Here is a 20,088-nt window from a genome sequence, read left to right as displayed (position 1 = left end):
GCAAACTTCATGCCAGTGGGAAGGTCCAGTTTCCTCCCACCTTAATGCTGACCGCAGTCGTATAAGTGAAATATTCATGAGTATGGTGTGAATAAAATAATTTAATCAAATAAATTCTACAAGTTTGGGGACCTTGCTGGCTGATTTTGCTCGACTTTGTAGTTGAATGTTAATGCCAGGAGTTTTGTTGGGCACTTGTCCAAGGGCTGTAATCTCCTCCATTGTTAAAGTAAAGATATTCTTCAATGCAACTTTAATCCCCAATCAAATTACATGATGTAACACAGTTATTCTGGGTGTGAGAAAGTGACTATAGTATTACACTGGACACCATGTAAAAGATAGAGAGCAGATGATGTTCATACCCTAGCACAATGCCAGGCTGGGCATACAAAGCTTCAGAAAATCATATTTTCCTAATGTATCTGGTAATTCACATTGCCTTATGGCTCTAAAACCTATGAGATGTGATTTGTGAAAAAACTTAAATGAGTAGTAATCTGATTTAAGATTTGCCTCAGGTGGTAAGTTGATGTTAAAAGTTTTCAGATTAGTTCACTTCTCAGCAAGTGAAATGTGTTCAATTATCAGTTTAGGTAGAAACCACAAAATCTATTTATGTCATATTTGTTGTTCTTAGAAAGGAAATCGGCGTGGCATAGTGCACAGAAGAGCCAAAAGGTATCGTGACTATGCTAGTATGAAGTCCATTGGTGTTCGCTGCATTGATGAAACATTCAAGGTGAGAAAATTTCAGTTGAAAAACTGACTTGGTCTGTAAATATATCACTGTAGTTGAAGTTAAGGTTCCTTTATAATAAAACCTGTTCAATGGTTTGTACATAGCTTAAAGAAGGTATACGGGAGATTTTTGGTAAACAGTTGATTTTCACTAATCAAAGCATATTTTCTATATTGACAAGAAAAATTATTTGCCATCCAGTGATATCAGACTCATACCGATACTACTTATAGTGGTAAAATGATTCTAAATTTTGACTGCGAGTCGCATTACAACTTTTTCAACATTTAGAATTATTTAACACCACATTATAAAGTTTAGGAGCTTTATTAGAAATTTTAAACAGTAACACATGCACAGATCAGGTTGATATTTTGTGAAAAGTAATTTTTCAGGTTTTTCTGAAGCAATATTAAAAATTCAGGTGGATTTGTGCTGATTAATTTTTTTTTTTTTATAAAAATTTCAGATTCTTTAAGGTAAATGTCCATTGTATATGTAGTATTGCAAATATCACGCCCATAGTAAAGAAAATGAACAAAAATATATAGAATGCTAAAGGTTTCATACTACCATTAATCATGTCCCTCATAGTGATAAATACTGGCCATATAATTTTGTTTTTATGACAATTTGACGACCAAGCTGATGTAGATAGTTAATTGTTACAAACATTGGGTGTGAATCAACTGCGTATGACTGGGAAATAATGAGTTTCTGGTTAGAATCATAAACCTGATTACCACAGGCAGTCTGTATGGAAATGGTAATGTGTTTTAAGGCAAGAAGACTTTAGGACAAATTAATGTATGTTTCATGTATTAGGTGATCATAGTGATTGTCGTGGATGATACAGGAGATGAATTCAGAGAGTAATATTTATTTGTTGTTTAACAACTTCAAACGGGATTTATGACGCATACTAATGATCCATATAAATGTTCGTAAATTCAACGCATGATGATATGACATTAATTCAGGGTAATCAGCCATGTGTATATGTAGGCAAATTCATTGCATAACAGTTAAGGGGTAATGCATGGTATTAATGTGTCGACAATCTTGCGTAATGACATTATTTCTAGGATTGAGCAAATTGATTTTTATTGTAATTCTTATAATCATACCAATGTCATGAATATTTATGTCTGAAGTAATCCATCAAAAATGATGGAAATGAAAGAGCATCAAATGCTGTGCACCCCACCCTCAAAATAACTTATTGTTTTAGAATTTCAGAGAACAGTTGTTACTCCAAATGCATGCATTTTTTGTGTACAATGCATCTTTGAATGGTGAACTCATTCTACATTAAGGAGAGGATAAGTGAGATAATCTCAGTTAGCACACCCTAGTTTGTAAAGAAGAATAAATTTTAACAATCACACACAGAAGGCTGATATTTTTTGAAAGGTAATTATTTGGATGATTCTAAAATATTACAAAAAGCTCAAATGAAAATGTGCTGATCAATTTTTTGCCAAAATTCTCCAATATAGTCTCTTTAAAACCATGTCTTATGTTAAAAATCCACAATTCGAGGCGGGTATTTCTAGAGACAGTTCATTGTACGCTTTTTGTTTTAAAATATGTGTTCTCTCTGTTCCGAGTCATTGTGCTCATACTGCATCATTTCTTCAATTTGACGCGCAGATATAGTAAAACTCATACAACTAGAGTACCATTATTGGATGTTACCATGCCATGATAAGAGTGAATAAGCCAGATAGCTGTTTTGAGTGGTGCCTCAGTACGTGTCATAAATAAATGGGATGAACAAAATCACATGACCATTTAAGCCTATGGTATATCATTACAGTCTTTGGCAATAGCCCAGAATTTAGTTCCAATTTTAAAATTTTTCTTAACATGTATTTTTCTAAATTTTCAACTTGAAACTGTCCTCGAACACATGTAAAATCTCAGATGTAACAAGTGGAATAATATACATAGATTTACTGAACTATGTGTAACTGCCGAGGGTTCTAATGCTTTAATACGGTCATGTGGATTTGTTTGTCCCGCAGTGGTGATATCTTGATCGTGTGCACTTGAAACAGCTACCCAGCTTATTGTAACATAAATGCTAAACCTTCCAAATTACTAGAGTTGTGTGGGTTTCTCAACCTCCTTAGTCAAGTCAGCTGAAGTGTGTATACATAAAAACTCCTCCTGAACCAGGCTGTGATTGATGAGCCAGTTTTGATATAAGGTGTAAGATGATCCAGGTGTAAGGTAATCTGAGTGTAAGGTGATACATCCACCTGTTGTGAAGCACACACTGACAATTAACCCGCACAAGATACTGCCGTTTTCTTGACCTATTATCATGGAAATATTAATCTTGCTATTGTGTTGACGACAATGCAGGCAGCCAGCCAACCCCTGAGAGATAGCACAGATCTAAGGGATAATGTCCATGTAGGCCTGGCTAACTTCAAGGAAACCTGCGGTCTGGCACCCATTGCTAATGTCAAACAGTGTATCCGTCTCCTGGCAACCAGAATAGCTAATCTTGGAGAGCCCACGTCTCTGGTGATGACCATGAAAGGGGAGGTAAGCCAACTCTGGCAACAGTTCCCATTAGCTTTACAGCATATTGTAACTTCACGGCCAGTAGAGGAATAATGTTTCAGTTACTGTTAGGAGCAGTGGGTGTTTTTTTGTTTGTTTGTTTTTTTTCGTTTTTTTTTTTTACCCTATTTATGTTTGCTCATTTGGTAACTGGAATAACCCAAAGAAGAGTTTATGTAAATTCACCAAGGTTTGGCATTTAATGTATTTAGGAACATATAGTTTCTAGGTTGAAGGATATATAGAAATTTAAAAATAAGTGATTCCCAAGTGATGTTGCATGTAATTGACTTGGTATGAGTTAGAGAGACTGGAAGCAAACTTGATAAGCTTCAAAACTTAGATTCAGGTTATACTTTTCTGCATAATCCAGACACAAGGCAATGTTACCTGGAATTCAGCAAAGTATATACATGTATGTAATGTTTTGTTTGCTGTTGTAACATTTCAGTTTCCATATTTGGAAGCCCAGGGTAACTTACCAGAGATCCTCAAGAAAGCATTGATATCCCTGGAAGAGGTATGTTATTCAACAGAGATATGTACTTAGTTGTTATGCTTACACCCTGAGCCCTCACAGACTCAGTTGCTGATCTTGATTGAAAGAAGCTCTCGCTGCTTCTTGAAGTTTACATGTTTGTCAGGCCTTAGGTATGGGGCTGTGTCTTACTCCAAGCCATAAACCTGGCCAGCACCATAAGGTTTACAAGTGCTGTATTATATACCAGTGAAATAATGGAATGAAATTGTTTTGCCTGTTGATGTATATATGTGGTGACAAACAGTAAAATGACAGTATATTTTTCATCTGCATATTCAGCAGTTTCACTTAAAGTATGTAGATCAGGTTATTGCTTTAAGGAGAAAATGGATAAGCATAGTCTGTGTTTTTGGCTTGACATAAAATGATTCCAATGTTATAATCTCCTTATTTCTCATTTTGTTATTGAATAGCTGGTTGAAGATTCCAAAAACCTCATTCAGAATGCAGATAAAATTTATGATAAGGTGAGTAACAGTTGCCAGCTGTCAACAAGAAACATCATCTAGCTTTATAAAGCTGCTGATAAAGGAAATTTTATGCAGAAACAGCACTGTATATGTACAGTATATGTACAGTGCTGAACGGGATAGAGATTCTTGTTGGCCTGGCCAGCCACTAACTTACAACTTACGGACCATTAGCACACTTGTAGCAGACATAGAGGATTCCATGGTTGTTCACCTGCCATAATATCCTGCAGGTGTTTTACAGAGGTCACATGATAAATGAACGGGGCATGTTGGCCAAGGACTAACAAACAACTCATCAGCCGCATGTCATTCCATAGTTTTACATGGTTTCGAAGTTTTGATAGGTGTATAATAATAAGTTTACTCCTAGTGAATGTAAAGATTTGTTTATTGATTTATTTGATTGGTGTTTTACACCATACTACAGAATATTTTATGGCCAATATTATGGTGGGAGGAAATCTGGCAGAGCCCAGTGGTAACTTACAGCCATTTGTAGATTGCAGGCATACCGCCCCACCTGTTACCACAGAGGAAGCCAGCATTAGTAGGACTAGAACTCCCAGACCGTATTGAGGAGAAGTTTCTTAGTTAATGTGATGGGCTAGCATGCTAGTTATTTGGCATGGGGGGCCCCCTGGCTGAATAAACTACAAATCAGTGTTCTTGGATATCAAGTGAGCATTATGTGTTTTTATGTCCTTTCTTGACAGTTGATCCAAGGCCAAAAAGCAGGACTGGAATGGCATGAGGATCTGGAACTCCATTGTCAGCAAAATGGATTGAAGGGCAAGAAATTGTCCAAGGTAAGTATTGCTGATACCTATTTGTTGTAAGAGATGGAACATTGTGATACTGTAGTTTGGAAGAGAGTTTATCTGTAAATTTATTCCACACAAGTAGTATTGACTTTCACGATCCAAGAAATGTACCATAACCATGCATATACCAAGGTAATGGACCTGTAAGTTTGTAACTCAGGAAGACTTGAATCATCATGTAAACTACATTAAGTTCATACATTTGTACATATCTGTACAAAGCAAGTAAAATATTGTCATCTCTTGGGGATGGTGTAAAACATGCATCAAACAAATAAATGAAATATATAAATTCTCTTAGTTGACACTAATTGCTGATGTTTTTAAACATTTATACATTCTGACCAATCATATCAAAACATTAAGCAAATATGCCTCAAATGTGTGTCAAAAAGACACTTGTGTACAAACATCAGAATGACTCTGAGTACATATCAGGTAGATGTGGTTGAGCCTTATAATGCTGCGTACATGTTATAGGCAGTGGAGAACTTTGCATGGAATGTACGGGTGCTGAAGGGTCAGGCTGATCTACTGATGCAGGCTAAGAATGACGGGGAGGAGTACCTGAGACAGGTGAGTCTGGTTTGTGGAAGGTAATGCACACATCTGGATGTGCACACACTGACTCACGTCTGGATGTGCACACGATGACTTACATCTGGATGTGCACGCGCTGACTTACATCTGGATGTGCACGCGCTCACTCGCACCTGGATAGGCACATGCTCACTCACATATGGATCTGACTCCTATCTGGACGTGAGACTCTGAGGACTCCACTTCAAGGAGGCAGAACCTGCAGATGGTCATGGGTTTCCCCCGGGCTCTGCCTGGTTTCCTCCCACCATAATGCTGGCCGCCGCCGTATAAGTGAAATATTCTTGAGTACGGCATAAAACACCAATCAAATAAAATAAATAAATCAAGGAGACAGTTTTTTGCTGTATTACCCCAAGTTTGAAAGCTGATACAGGCTGCTGCTTTCATAACTTTCAGCTAGCTTGACCGTGTAAGGCCACTGTAGCATGTTGAAAGAAGGGCCAAATGGGAAATTGTGTTACACATTCAGAAATGGCTTTATCTGGGCCGGTATGATAAAACCAAATGCAGTAAGTCTATCTACATGTATGTGAGTAGCGATTAAGGTTGCATTTTTACTGTTGTCTGTTACAGATTCAAGAGGCAGCCATGTCAACAGGTCTTGTGAAGGAGGAAAACCTGGTGATTGTGTCATGATGGAATTATCTCCCTGCCCAAAGAAACTCAATGTAGATACATACCTGATCATTTATGCATTGAAATATTTTGTCAAGTTAATCCTGACGTAGGTTGTAAGGGGAGATAACACATTCATGCTTTGCCTGAATGGACTAAGGGGGACAACATCTTGATGACTTACTTTTTGTCCGTTGATTAAGTAGTTTTGGCCAAATGCAATAGTTGATTTTGAGTCATTATTCCAATTGTTGCACAGATGTTATTGTCAGCTTTTATCCTTTGCTTGATTTCATATATTATTATGACAAAATTATCCTTCTTGTCAGTGTCAAGACATTATATGTACATAAAGCATGTAAAAGTAATGAACTGAAGGTATTATTTATTGAGTAACAAGTGATTCATGTTCTACACAAACTTGAGAAAACTTTTTACTTTTAATTTTGTTGATTTATTTATGTATATTTATGTACTCTAGAACTTGATATGGACGTGTGCTTATATTGTATTTCTGTTCAAATAAATGGCCATGTACATGTTCTGTGTAAGTTATTCTAATGTAGATATCTATGTTTTTTTTACCTGTAGAGACAGGGTTTGTAACGAATATGTATTTTATACAGGTATATGTAGTTTTATCACATCTGTGTTAAATTGTTTTACAATGTACGTATGACAACCTTAAAAATCAGCCAAAATGCATCAGCTATTTGTATCTGTATTTTCTGGTTATCATCAGTTGTCTAGCTGTACCTTACTTTTTATCACCAAAACCAAACAACTACCTTCAAACCCCCAATCTGCAATGTTCCCCACCCCAATAAATTTAAGTTAGAACAATCAAGTTGAAACAAGGCTAATAACTTTGTGAGAGCCATCCAGGTCAAGTGTGCATTATACACATTGTGCAGAATTTGTCAGCATTTTGCCAGTGTATTGAAGAGAAATATAATTTCTACCAGAATTTATACACTATTTGTGCATAATTTATCAGCATTACCAGTATAGCGAAGAGAAATATGAATTCTTCTCAGAATTTCACAGAACTTAGTCATAATCCGCAGAACTATTTTATACATGATTTTATGAGATTATTTTGCCATATGAAACCTCTTGTGTTCAGCATTTTCGATTATGGCTAGTGTTACAAAATGAACATAAGAGGAGCTAAGTAAATGTGCATGTATGTATTTGGATTATGTTTTAAATCAGGTATGCTAGAATAATGCAATTACATAGAAAAATTGTAACGGAAAATTATGTTTGTACTTTCTTTTAAACCCTCGTAGATCCTTGTAAAGATTGAGCACAAGACAAAAAGCGAATGTAATTGTCTCCACATTATAACCTTTGTTAGATATTTTTTGCACAAAAATTGTGAAAGTTTTTGTGTCATGGAAAGATTTTTTTATTTATTTTTTTTTATGTGTCCTATTTATGTGAAATTTAATATTACCTATAATGGACTAGGTTGTGAGCTCTTCTGGAGAAAGTTTTCTTTGCGTGAATACGAGTGTCTTCAGTTATATTTTGAGTCTGTATTCCCCTGTTTAATATGGACATAGAAATTGTATGAAGTCTGTTGGCTGTAAATTCTGTGATCAAGGCCAATTGTATCTTTTTAGTGATATAATAAGGATCTTTATATTATATTTTCTCTAGTTCTTTTCTCTTTGATTTATTCTTTCATTTTCAGTGAAAGTTTAACATGCTATGATAAATGCAATGCAGTCAAGCATAATTTGGTTTATTTATTTACTTGATTGGTGTTTTACGCCATACTCAAGAATATTTCACTTATGCGACGGCAGGCAGCATTATGGTGGGAGGAAACCGAGCAGAGCCTGGGGGAAACCCATGACCATCCGCAGGTTGCTGGCAGACTACAGCCGGAGAGGAAGCCAGCATGAGCTGGACTTGAACGGCGAGCAAGCATAACAAGCATAATTTGTAATTTCTGAGGGACATCCAAATAAAAGACTGCCCTTTGTCTTGTTGATGCCACTAACTCTAACTTTTTAAAATTGTTTTTGGGTTTGTGTTGCTGTTTTTTTTTTGTTTTTGCACTGTTGTTTTGGTATTGATTTTTCACCCCTTTTATATTCTTTTGCTTCGTGAATATTTATGTTCATGTTCACATGAACATAAATACACCTATCATGGACATAAAGCTAGGGCATAAGTTCACGTGGTCCACATAGGCTCAGCATGTAATGAGCCATTGGCTAGGGTTATCTGTATTGCTGCTCATGTATGAATTCTGTTGAACACCAGCACCAAATCACACCAAACCAAACCACCAGTGATATAGGACTCTTTAGAAGCCTTAATGATTTGAAGATTTTTTACTAATATAGCATTGTGTTAAATAGATAGACCCATAACTGCATATTTCTGTGTTTTTTATGAAATTTATGTGATGCATGTATATGATGTTTATCATATTTTAATGTGAATATATGGCTTGTTGTTTTTGTCAGATAAGTACATGTATTTAATGGAGATGCCAGTGTCTGAGAAAAAGTATAGCATGATTGATTGTTGTTTTTTATGGGAGTTAACTGAAAGACATACATTTTCTTTTCTTTTTTGTTTTAAATTCTTGCATCAGCATTAAAACCTTTCTTCTTTACAATCATTAGTGAAATAAAGCCGCTCAGGCCAGTGTTAAGAATGTTGATCATTCAAATTTTACTGTTAGAAAAGTGCTGGAAGCTATAAACCTACATGTAGTTAGTACACCATTGGTATAAAACAATGTGATTAGATCTCTCAGTGCCTATACATATGTAATATACTGTTGCTGTCAGTGGTTTATGTGAATATACATGTATAGTTGGGCTAATTGTTTAGCCAGATTATCTCCCTTGTTTTTTGATGGGAGACCAATGAGTGTTCTAAAGCTGCAGATCATGTGTTATATGTCTGGTTCCCATCTGCCTGTGTTGTACCAATAACTGATTTAGGTGTGTAGTCGCCTGTACCACCGCATTTTGCAGGTTTTACAAATACCCATCATATCTAGATGTGTCCTGCTCCTGTACCATGAATTTCTGTGCTCCAGTCTCCTTTAGCTCCCAAGTCCAAAAGGGGGCACACACAGGACTGTCCCAGTATGACCTGAACTTTCATCTCCACTCTTTTGTTTTTTTTGCAGCAATAAATTGTTGGTTATCAAAGTCCATCCATTTTGGATCATTTGTCTTTCCCTGTAAGTTACCTGTATATTTATTTTGCTGGAATATTGTTTTTCTGCTACTTTCACTTGCCACATGTGCCCACTGTCAGGTCCTAGAGTTAAGGAAACCAGACAAAGACCAGAGGAAACCAGTTAGAGCACAAAGGAAACCAGTCCAGTGCAATCATTCATAATTGTGGTTGTCCGTGAAAATTCAATGGCGATTTTGACTCCAACATTCAAACGTTCTCATGCCAACGATCAGTGCAGCAACAGTTGCCCAGGTTCTAGATAAAGTCGCAAGAGGAAGAACACAAGACGACAGTCGACTGATGGCTGACACAAGCGTCAAATATTGTTTTTGGTGCATGTGTGCTCTTTAGCTGCCTAAGATATTCAAGAAAGGAAACAGTCTGATATGGTAACAAGTCATTTATTTTAAACATACTGACAATGAAATGATAACATATATATTTATGTGTGTGTGTATATATATATATATATATCAAAGTTTAAAAAATGATGGTATTTCATGTGAAATGAATCCTACATAACTTCTTAATTCGGAAGTACATTTACTGGGTGGAAGAAGTACACTGTATTAAACAATTCCTATACTGACTGATAGATGGGGAAGACAGCAAGATCCAATCTCAGCATGGAACGGTGATTGATGTGACTGGGGAATGAATATCAGAGAAAAATAATCAGCAGTTTGAAATTATTCACAACATCTGTGTTATGTTTAAATTTAATTTTAAATACATGTAACAAATGACAATATGATAATTTTACTTTATCCTTAAACATGTTTAGTTACATCTTTTAACATGCAACTTGGTTTATCGAGAGATTAATGTTAACTGAGAACAGATCTTTCCCTGTTAAATGAATGCAAACGTTTAAATCATCCCTTCTGACTATAACTGTTGTAACCGACTAATTTCAAGGTTTGTTCAAATGGTTTGAGTTTTCCAGTGAAACACTACATTGAATAACAATAAATGCATAAAGATTCATCAAAATATCACCTTGAGGTTCATGAGTGACTAAATATAAGTGTGTCTTGAAATTGGCATATAGGCCATGTTGAGATAATAGGTTTTGTTTGGAGCCTGAATATGTTCAGATGTACATTTAATATGCATCTAAACTTAAACAGCTGAGCTTAACAGTCATGAATGCCAGTTGCTTTGCCAAAACCATCATTTCTGGTACATGTACTTCTAACTTTAACGTCCCTGACCCTTGCGTGTTGTATATAAACAAAAAGAGAAGGAAATATGGATCATAAGTGTACATTGTACATAATACAATGTACATACAGAGCAGATGCCTGATCAGTACAAATAAGTACACAACCTATAACTTAAGATAATACCATACAAGAATATAAATATTATCACAATGAGATACATGGATAACTAATCTCTTCAAAATGAGTACATGCAAGAGTAACTGAAAACGATATGTTGATGTAAAGCTCAGCTTGTGTAGATATGAACAGTAGTGAAATACAACCATCGATTCTGAATCATTATATTATGGCTTGGAATGCAAGCCACATTTACATCAAGAGTTATCTCCCCTTTGCTGCCTGCACCACATCATCCGCATTTGTTCACTTTTAACCAGTATTAAATACCCTTTGTGCCATCAACATTATTACTGTTTATACATAAAACTAAATCCTGAAATAATATCATATAGCACTTTTATATGGAAGACAGTTTTTGTTTATATATATATATATATGTATGTATATAGGAGTTCCAGCTTATTGAATCTGTATTCCTCGAAAGACTGCCTCAGTCAAAAGTTATTTCCACAAGTCATCAGAACCCTGAAATACACAGATTTGATTCTTTCATATGAAATGTTGTGTTGCCTGTGGATCCTTGCTCTAATACACGACATGAACTCCGGACTCGATACTACTACCGCATCATAACAGAACTGTTAAGTTTCAGAACAACACAATCATACTCGCAAACTGCTGTGTGAAACCTGTCTGTTGGCATAAAATGAACACTGCATCACTCACTTGTGCCCATATGGGAAATAAAATAATTTCAGCCTACGTTGTCACAAGCACTTCACCAGCTCTGCAGATCAGACCTTGTAATGCTGACTTTTTTTTTCAGTTTGTACAGTCGTCATGGCTGGCTGCTAACATTTTGCTGGATTAGCTATCGGTACTGTCCAGTATCACCATCTGGGTGATGCTGGGACAGAGTTGCAGTCAATGATGATAGGTAGGTCATCTTTGTCGAAGTGTCTGTCTCTCCTGTAGATGACATTTAGTCACGCTGTTATCTGTCTGCACTGCTGTAGCTCTCATCCAAATTCACTGTGTCAGAGGTACTCCCACTAAAATCAACAAAGACAGCACTTTAATGCAGAGAACAAGAAGAATCACCAATAGCCAAAACAGTTTAAAAATTATGACTTATAGCCACAGAATAACCACTGAACATGCGACATATGTGGTCAAGGGCTACATTATGTGCATAATATGTGTACTAAAGAGATAACATGCACTGCATGTAACTTGAAAGCACAGTTTACACATGAATAATTAATTTCTTTGTTTTTGGTTTTTGTGTTTTATTGTTTGAAACTGTGTATGAGAATTTTTCATTTACACATAGTGACCAGTACTTTTACATGTGGAGGAATCTGAAGTGTCTGGAGTCAACCACCAACCTCTGGCAAGTGATACAGTCAAACATACACTATTCCTTCTAAATTTTGGGACACCTGGTCTGCTCATTTTAGCCAACATATATGTAATTCTACCAGGAATTTTTTTTTCTCACATGATTAGACCATCTCATGAACAACATACTCATGTCTTCTTTCACAAAAAGAAAAAATTGGTAAAGAAATGTAACACTCTACTTTCAACACCAGTAATATCTGTCCCCAATTTTAGAAGAATTCGGGCATGTCACATATCATAGGTGAAGGTAAGGAACTTTATGTAAGACCACATGAGAGCATCATCAAATCACTCACTCAGGCCCCAGGAAGAATGGAAAGCAGAGCAATCTTGAAAACTCCCTTACCAAGAATGGAAGTAAACTCACATTTTCCATTGAACTCACCTTCGAAACCGGGCAGACTGTGTTGCTGCGCCATTAAATTTGACTGGGTAGGGAGAACCACTGTCTGCAGAACTGGAGGCTATGCTACAGGGGCTGGACATCTCTGCATCCCCTCCATCATAGTGGGGGGGATGTATGTGGTGGTCGGGGACAGATATACGCGCCACGGTTCCCTTACTATGAGTGTGCCCCGTATGGACATCGCTCACATCGTATTCCTCCTCTTCATCACTCGAGTAATACAGAGGGTTGGACGTCTTCTTCCTTTCCTTTCGGCTCTGCTGCGAGTTGCCATTCTGGTACTCAGCATACATCTGATTTAGCACCGAGTCATCTACTGTATTGGGGTTCACATAGATCGTCTGTTTTAATGACCTTTTGTTGTTGTAGTTGTTGGCTTCCACAGAATTTGGTTGCTGAAAGTGGACTGGATTCATCACTGTGTAGTTGGTGGTTCCATTGTATTGGATTCCACTGTTCACCTGTGACTGAGTTGGTATGCTGAACCCATTCATTAGTCCATTGTTCACGGGCACTGATTGGCCACTAATGTCCAACATTTGCATATAGTTGGTAAGATCATAAGGTAGTGAAGTTGCAGGATATTGTGGATAGTTGGAGATACCCCAACCCATAGATGCTGGATAGGCTGGGTTCTGAACAGGTTGTGTGGGTAGCCATGGGTTGTAGGCATGTCCATTGCCTGTTAGAATGATAGGGCTAACAACAGGCTGGCCATTTGCCATTACACCAGGCGCCTGAACAAGGCCCGGCATCGAAAATGAGGTCACAGCGTATGGCTGGGCATCATTTTGAGTGATCTTCCCTTGTGCAGTGCCATTAACAGTAACTTGGCCTTGTGGATTCTGAAGAGGCTCAGACTTCTTTGGTGGAACTTCTCTGGGCGATGTTGTCTTTGATACGTTCTCATTTCTGATTGGATAGTCACTGTCATCATCAAGATGGGCCTTAAGGATTGGTTTGTCCACTTGCCGAACCTTCATAAATTCCTTCTCCATTTCCATCTGTTTTTGACGTTCTGCTTCCATCCTCCTCTCCTGCTCTTCAACACGCTCTCTCAACAGCTGTTCCATTTTTTGCTTTTCCTTCTTTCTAGTGGTCGCCATGTAGGCAAATTTCTTCATCTTCTTCCAACGTTTAGGAGCACGGTGACCATCTTCTGTCTCAGGTTTGCTTGGAGATGTCACAGTTTCAAACTCCGGTAATAAAACAATTTGACCATTCCCACTAACATATGCCACACCAGCCTTCTTCGTCACTTGCTGGTCTGAATCTTTGGAAGATTCTTCCTTTGATGGCTTCTGTTCTGAGTCTGTGTGTGTGCCATGCTGACCATTCTCCGAGATCTTGCTCTCTGAGGGTTGCTGCTCTGCATCTGGATCTAGTTTTCTAAACACCGGTTGTTTAAGCTCTGCTGTAGTAGGAGCAGGCACAGGTAAAGAAGATCTTTTGTCTAACTTCGATGGTTTGCTGGAAGGCCTGTTTACTGAGCTCAGTGCATGTTTCACACTTTTATGAACGTTGTCTCTGAATCTTCTCAAACTCCCAAACTTGTCAGTGGCATCTGAGTCAGATTTTCTCAGAACCTTTACACGGGCATTTGAGGACATTGAGTTTGATGGCTTCACCTTTGGTTTGTTTGTTTTTGCCTCCCTGCCATCATAGAACATTCCGGACCTGCTGGTGAGGACAGATCTGTTTTCATCATCAGAATCCTCCAGGTCATGCTCTGGGGTCCAATCCTCAGAAAAGGAGCAGGCTTGGATGCCGGAGTCATTATCTTTGTCTGGCATGACATCACGAGTGGAGGCCTCTCCCTGGTGCTGATCGCTCTCTGTCCCAGATGAGGCTGTGTCCTTGTCTCTTGAAAGGTTGCGCGTGATTCGCACTTCTCTTTCCTTGTGAATTTTGGCAAGCTCTTCTTTGAAGACTTCCTCTGGATCCTTAGGAGGTGGTGGTGCAGTTGCAGGTTTCTTCAGTTTCAGAACCCTGACTTGTGCCGCAGCAACAATGTCATTTTGCAGCAGACTGTTCATCTTTGGATGTTGGCTGTCATCAGGAGTGAGTGGTGGGGACATAGGTTTGGCAGAGTCTGAGGATGATGTTGATACAGAGCGGCTGAGGCTTACCACCCTGTCCACCATGTCAGAAGGAACAATCGTCATGGTGCCCTGACTCACTTGTCCTTCACTACTCAAGGGCTCCTCTTCACCCTCTGCTACAACCACATCCATGCTTCTGTCTCCTGTTGTCAAACTCTCAAAGCTCTGGTCACTCAGTAGCATTGCGACTCCACTCTCACTACCAGACTGTGATTGAGGGAGTGTCGCTGGATTATTCTCACACACTGTAGATTTTTCCAGGATGATATCTGCAGTAAGGCCCAGAGGTATTGGCTTTATATCTGCAGTTACGAAGGAAGAATCTTTTGTTCTTTCTTCATGAAGATGATTACCAACATTATCCTGGACACTTTCTCTTGAATTAACTTGTATTTCAGATTTGGAATTATTTATGACAGGATTTACCTCTCTTTCATGTCCACTGATAACTGCGTTCAAACAGGCATGTTGTGGATTGGTCACTTCCACATCAACACTATTTTGCTTTCTGATCAAGTTTGTTTTGCCTTCACTACTCAGATGAATAGTGCTTCTATTTTCTCTCTGTATGGGATGAACTTCAGGTGATGTTTTTGGTACTCCAATTCCATTTCTGTCTGAAAGATTGATGACTGGGTGAATCACAATACTACCTGGAACAACAGGGGCAACTGGTGGACTGATAACTGGTGGGGTGGCCTTTGGTGAGCTAATGACGGGGGCGGTAGTCACCACTGGGCTAACAACCAGCGAAGAGGCCACTGGTGAAATGGTCACTGGTGGGCTGGCAACTGCAGATTTAACAATCTTAGATTTACAGTCAATGCTCAATGACACAACTTCATTCTGTACAGGATCTTGCATAGGTACTTCTGGGATAATCTGCCCATTGACAGTAACAACGTCTGTGTCCAGCTTCCCTGGAACACTTGGAAATGTAAATCTGCCTTCATCTGGACTCCTCAATGGTTTGGGTTTCACAGGAGGCGGTGGGGATTTGGGCGAGGTTGGGGACACAGGATCTGCCCCGGACATCTGCCTGCGAAGAGCGCCTAAAGGAACTGGGTTCTGAGTCACCTTCTTTTCTGACACTTTTTCAGATGGCACCATTGGCAACCCTACAATCTTAATATCTACAGAGATGGGGGAATCAACAGCTCTCCCTATTCCATTTGAAATTCTCTCCTTTCCATTCGAGACTCTCTCAACTTCAGACATTTTTGGTGGAGATTTCAAAGCAGCATCTATTCCATTAGAATATGAGGGCTGCACAGACTGATTCTGCAGGGTTACAGAATGGGTAACAATCTCATCAGTGTCATAGTCCACAGGGGGCTCCACAGGGGGCTCTGCAGGAGCCAGCACTTTCTTATGTGATGACACTGGCGCATGTGCCGTTTTAATAGGCCTCCCTGAGTTATGTGTATGAAGAATAACTGCATGCTTTGATACCTTAGGGGTGGAAGGTGGAGCTGGAGCCTTGTATTTCTTTTTCTTTGGAGTCAAACTGTCCAGGTCAATTTCACCCTCATGGGTAACGTACATGTCCACACTAGGTTCCATGTCTTTCTTTCCTTTGAGTTCAGGTAAACTCTGCTGCTTCAGAAGAATCTCCTTTTCACTTTCTAGTTTTGTCTGCACTTTTTTTCGCCGATGTCCAGCTAGTTGCGCATAAGTCACTGCATAAGAATAGTCCATGGGAAATGTACTTTTTTGAGGCAGTGAGGTGTACTTATTGTTTTGATTAGCTTCCTCCGGGTCCTCAAAAATGGTGTGCTCACTGGAGGTGAGGTTTACAGCAGAGATAGGTCGCCTGGGGTGACCGTTCACACGTGAGGCAGGCAATCTGTCCAAAGAATTTGTCCTCCTGTGTGCTAAAGCCGCTCTGTTATAAAACGGATCCAGAAATATGTTGTCTACGTGTCCTTGTGAATTCACTGGCAGAACTTTCTCAGTTGGGGGACTTGGTGCTTTATACTTTTCTCTTCCCTTAACACTATTCACATCAGAATCCTGATCACTAATCTCACACGCTGTCTGATCTTCTGGGAAGAAATTATGGTCCAGATTCACAGATCCATTTTCTAATGGTTTGTTTTCCTTGTCCACACTAAGTTCGTCAGAATCTGCATTAGACTTTGAGAAAGGGGACGAAACAGCCCTTAATGGTCTGGAAGGCAACTCAGTTGGTAAGACCTTGTTTTCTGGAACTGCGTAGCTTGGCAGACGTGGAGCTAGTTGAAGTTTTGGTGGTTCTTGAGGGCGAGGTGGGGCTGGTGCCTTCTTTACTGGTGAAACAGAAGGTTCAATCTCCTGAGAACTGGTCTGACCCATCTTGCTGATTCAGTCTGTCAATATAGAAAGTAAAGTTGCAATAGATCGAGTGACAGAATTAAATACAATATGAGATTGATCAAAACCACAGGCTATATATCAGAACTCCCCGGTAAATCTAACACAGCCTTGAACAAGTAACCAATACAGCAGTATTTTTAACCATATAGCAGGAAACATGAGGTGAACGTCAATGTGAAGGTAAACTGACCTTGAACAGGTAGTCAACTCATTACTATTACCATCAGTAAACTCCAATGTAAATGTAAAATGACCTTGAACAAGTAGAAAACACAGCATTATTATAACCAGATAGCAGGAACCATACGGTGAACTTTGACGTGAAAGTAAAATAGGATTGAACAGGTAGACAACCCAGCATTATTATAACCAGACAGGAGGAACCATCAGGTTAACTCCAGTGTAAAAGTAAAAATACCTTGAACAAGTTGCAAAGTAGCCAACAACCAGGAGTTGACAGGCCCTAGTTGGGATTCAGGAGTTAAATTTAAACTCCCTGGACATGCAGTGAATTAGTGGACAGCCCCTTGCAAACAGAAGCACACTGGGTTCATAAACGCACACACTGTGACAATGCTTATCTCCAGTTGAATGGGAATCAGAAGGGTAAGACAGCCAGAGGGCATTCAGGCATTAGTGTCCTGCAAGGATGAGTGCTTGGCTAAGGGGTGGCTCAGCCATTATGGCCAACTTAATAGCTTACTATCAGACAAAAACACTCTTAGGTTTGGACTCGTGGGTAAACATACCAACAGGTATTATCTGAAGCTACCAATCTTTTGTAATAAGCATGCCTTTAGGAGTAGTTGTGAGGAAATGGAACCTCACACAAAACATTAGCCACTTCAGTGGGCCAGCGTTATAAAGGCTCCGCACACAAACGAAAAATCTGGCACATGCCTCAATGCCATTTAAGGCAGCAACTGTTTGTATAATGTTACAGACCATTGGCTATGTGCTGATAAAACAACAAGTGCAGGTGCTGTAAAAAGCATGCCAAATTTAGGGGACATGGTTCAAAGGTGATGGATTACATATATGTAGCACATCAACCAAAAAATGCCCCTCAACCGACGCTTTGACATAAAATAATGTATCTGACCTAAAATTTCGTCTGTGACTAAGATACCCATTTTGAATGATTATTATCTTATTGTGAATGATTATTTTCTTTGTGTGTGTTAAAAGTGTTTACATCATAACCTGCCTCTAAGCCAAATTTTAGCGTAAATACAGTAAATCTGTTGGTTTACCTGAGATCTGCATGCAGCTAGCAGGTACAACTCGAAGGCTCAGAAAAACAAGATACTGAAATAAAGTCTTGGATTTTCCACATTCAGAATAACTACTTAGCACTGGTCTTAATCCAGGTGGACTAAACACTAACTATACAATCTTTAACACTGTACAGCTTTAACACTGTACCAGGTGAGTGGATGACCCATTCTTTTATCACATGGGTTCAGGCTCAGCAAAGATATGGTGGAATTCCAGCCTTGCCAGTAGGGCTGGAATGTACAGGTATAAAACAATGTGGGATAGTTCAGCTTGGGGCTTGGCCAGGGTTAATATAGCGCTAAGTACATACCTACAATGTCCAGCTAAACATTTACATCTAAACATCTGTATTTAAGTACAGCATACATCCCAACAAATGATTTTTCATAATTTGGATTTCAGCACAGAAAAATTTGTTTAAGAAAAACAAAGTGAAGAAGAAGAAAATTTGTTCACTATAGCAAATTAATAACGACTAATATAAGGAGATTTTAACCATATTGTGGCTAGATACAAAAGTTATGTAGGGTCATGACACTTGACATGCGTTCAAACTACCATAAATATGTGGCAGCTGTTACTGGTATGTGACACACTTGGACTGTCAACAGTGACTGAATTTTAAACATCTAATACCTATCACACAATCTGGGTTAGTTTTAATACATAAAATGCTACCATAAAAAAAATACTATCAAATTGAATCTATAAGTATCAAAACCACCATGACTTCCTACTCATAACATGTAAAATCCTGTTTGAGCAATTTGTGATGCACGGAACCGATTAAATCAATGGATATGTTAAGACAAGCAGAAAGTTCCTCCAGTATCATCTCGTTATGCCTCAGCAAAACAGGCCTTCATTAATTATCACCAAGAAGGATACAAGACAATAAGATAGGGATAAAAAGACCTTCATAATATTATATTGAATCAAACCCAGACGCTAATATCGTGCATATTAAACTGGTAATGGTGTCATGCTTCAATAGATATTCATTGACTTTCATGTCATGAACAGCCTGGCAATATATCCCATACTGAACAGCATTACAAGAATACAGTAGTTATTGGTGTCTGGTGTCCACAAGGCAATGACTGAATACAAGCATGTCATTACAAGGGCAGTTATTGGTGTCTGGTGTCCACAAGACAACGATCGAATACAAGCATGTCGTTACAAGGGTAGTTACTGGTGTCCTTTATCCACCATAAAGTACATGATTGCACAAATCCACCACAAGATGTAAAGTACTGCTGACAATCATAAACTACTGTCTCCAATCTTTATAACAATCATCAATCATATTATTACCATCAGACACTTTGCGTAAAATTGACTAAGGGTGAAATAATGGGTATGGCGTATGTTTATAGTAACTCCATTCCTTAACACCTTTCCTGTAATGATTTAATGGCAGAACTAGTTAGACAGCATGAATTTAGCAGAAATGCAAACACTGAAAAAATGATGTTGAACCATAATCATTCATTTAATAATCATTCATTTCATTTACAACTGAGTTGTAGATACTGTTTGGTCTAATAAAAAAAATAGAAGACCCCTTAACAGGTGATTTTTCAGTTCTTTCCATTCCTCAACATTTCACGCATAAATCAGGAATGTCTCCAAGAAAACAGTACGGTAACTAGAACAGCTTACCTTATACAGG

At 38.5% G+C, this 20,088-nt stretch overlaps 2 protein-coding genes across 2 annotated transcripts in view; one reads left to right on the top strand and one right to left on the bottom strand.

Annotated features, from left to right (window-relative positions):
* Positions 1 to 8,321, top strand: part of LOC135467842 (inactive phospholipase C-like protein 2) — an 87,596-nt gene extending 79,275 nt beyond the window's left edge. Inside the window, exons 20-26 of the mRNA XM_064745732.1 lie at positions 641 to 742; positions 3,113 to 3,298; positions 3,768 to 3,836; positions 4,271 to 4,324; positions 5,044 to 5,136; positions 5,632 to 5,727; positions 6,328 to 8,321. Coding sequence (XP_064601802.1) covers positions 641 to 742; positions 3,113 to 3,298; positions 3,768 to 3,836; positions 4,271 to 4,324; positions 5,044 to 5,136; positions 5,632 to 5,727; positions 6,328 to 6,390 — 663 coding nt within the window. The 3' untranslated portion in view covers positions 6,391 to 8,321. The remainder of the gene's footprint in view (positions 1 to 640; positions 743 to 3,112; positions 3,299 to 3,767; positions 3,837 to 4,270; positions 4,325 to 5,043; positions 5,137 to 5,631; positions 5,728 to 6,327) is intronic.
* Positions 8,322 to 10,077: 1,756 nt separating this feature from the next.
* Positions 10,078 to 20,088, bottom strand: part of LOC135466610 (uncharacterized) — a 50,578-nt gene continuing 40,567 nt past the window's right edge. Inside the window, exons 3-4 of the mRNA XM_064744186.1 lie at positions 12,658 to 17,128; positions 10,078 to 11,920 (exon numbers count right to left, since the gene is read on the bottom strand). Of these exons, the coding sequence (XP_064600256.1) occupies positions 11,863 to 11,920; positions 12,658 to 17,114 (4,515 nt within the window). The 5' untranslated portion in view covers positions 17,115 to 17,128 and the 3' untranslated portion in view covers positions 10,078 to 11,862. The remainder of the gene's footprint in view (positions 11,921 to 12,657; positions 17,129 to 20,088) is intronic.

Source organism: Liolophura sinensis, chromosome 6 (assembly GCF_032854445.1).
Source record: "Liolophura sinensis isolate JHLJ2023 chromosome 6, CUHK_Ljap_v2, whole genome shotgun sequence".
Taxonomy (NCBI): Eukaryota; Metazoa; Mollusca; class Polyplacophora; order Chitonida; family Chitonidae; genus Liolophura; species Liolophura sinensis.
The sequence above is the reverse complement of the archived record's forward strand: the minus strand, read 5'-3'. Positions and strand labels throughout refer to the sequence as shown.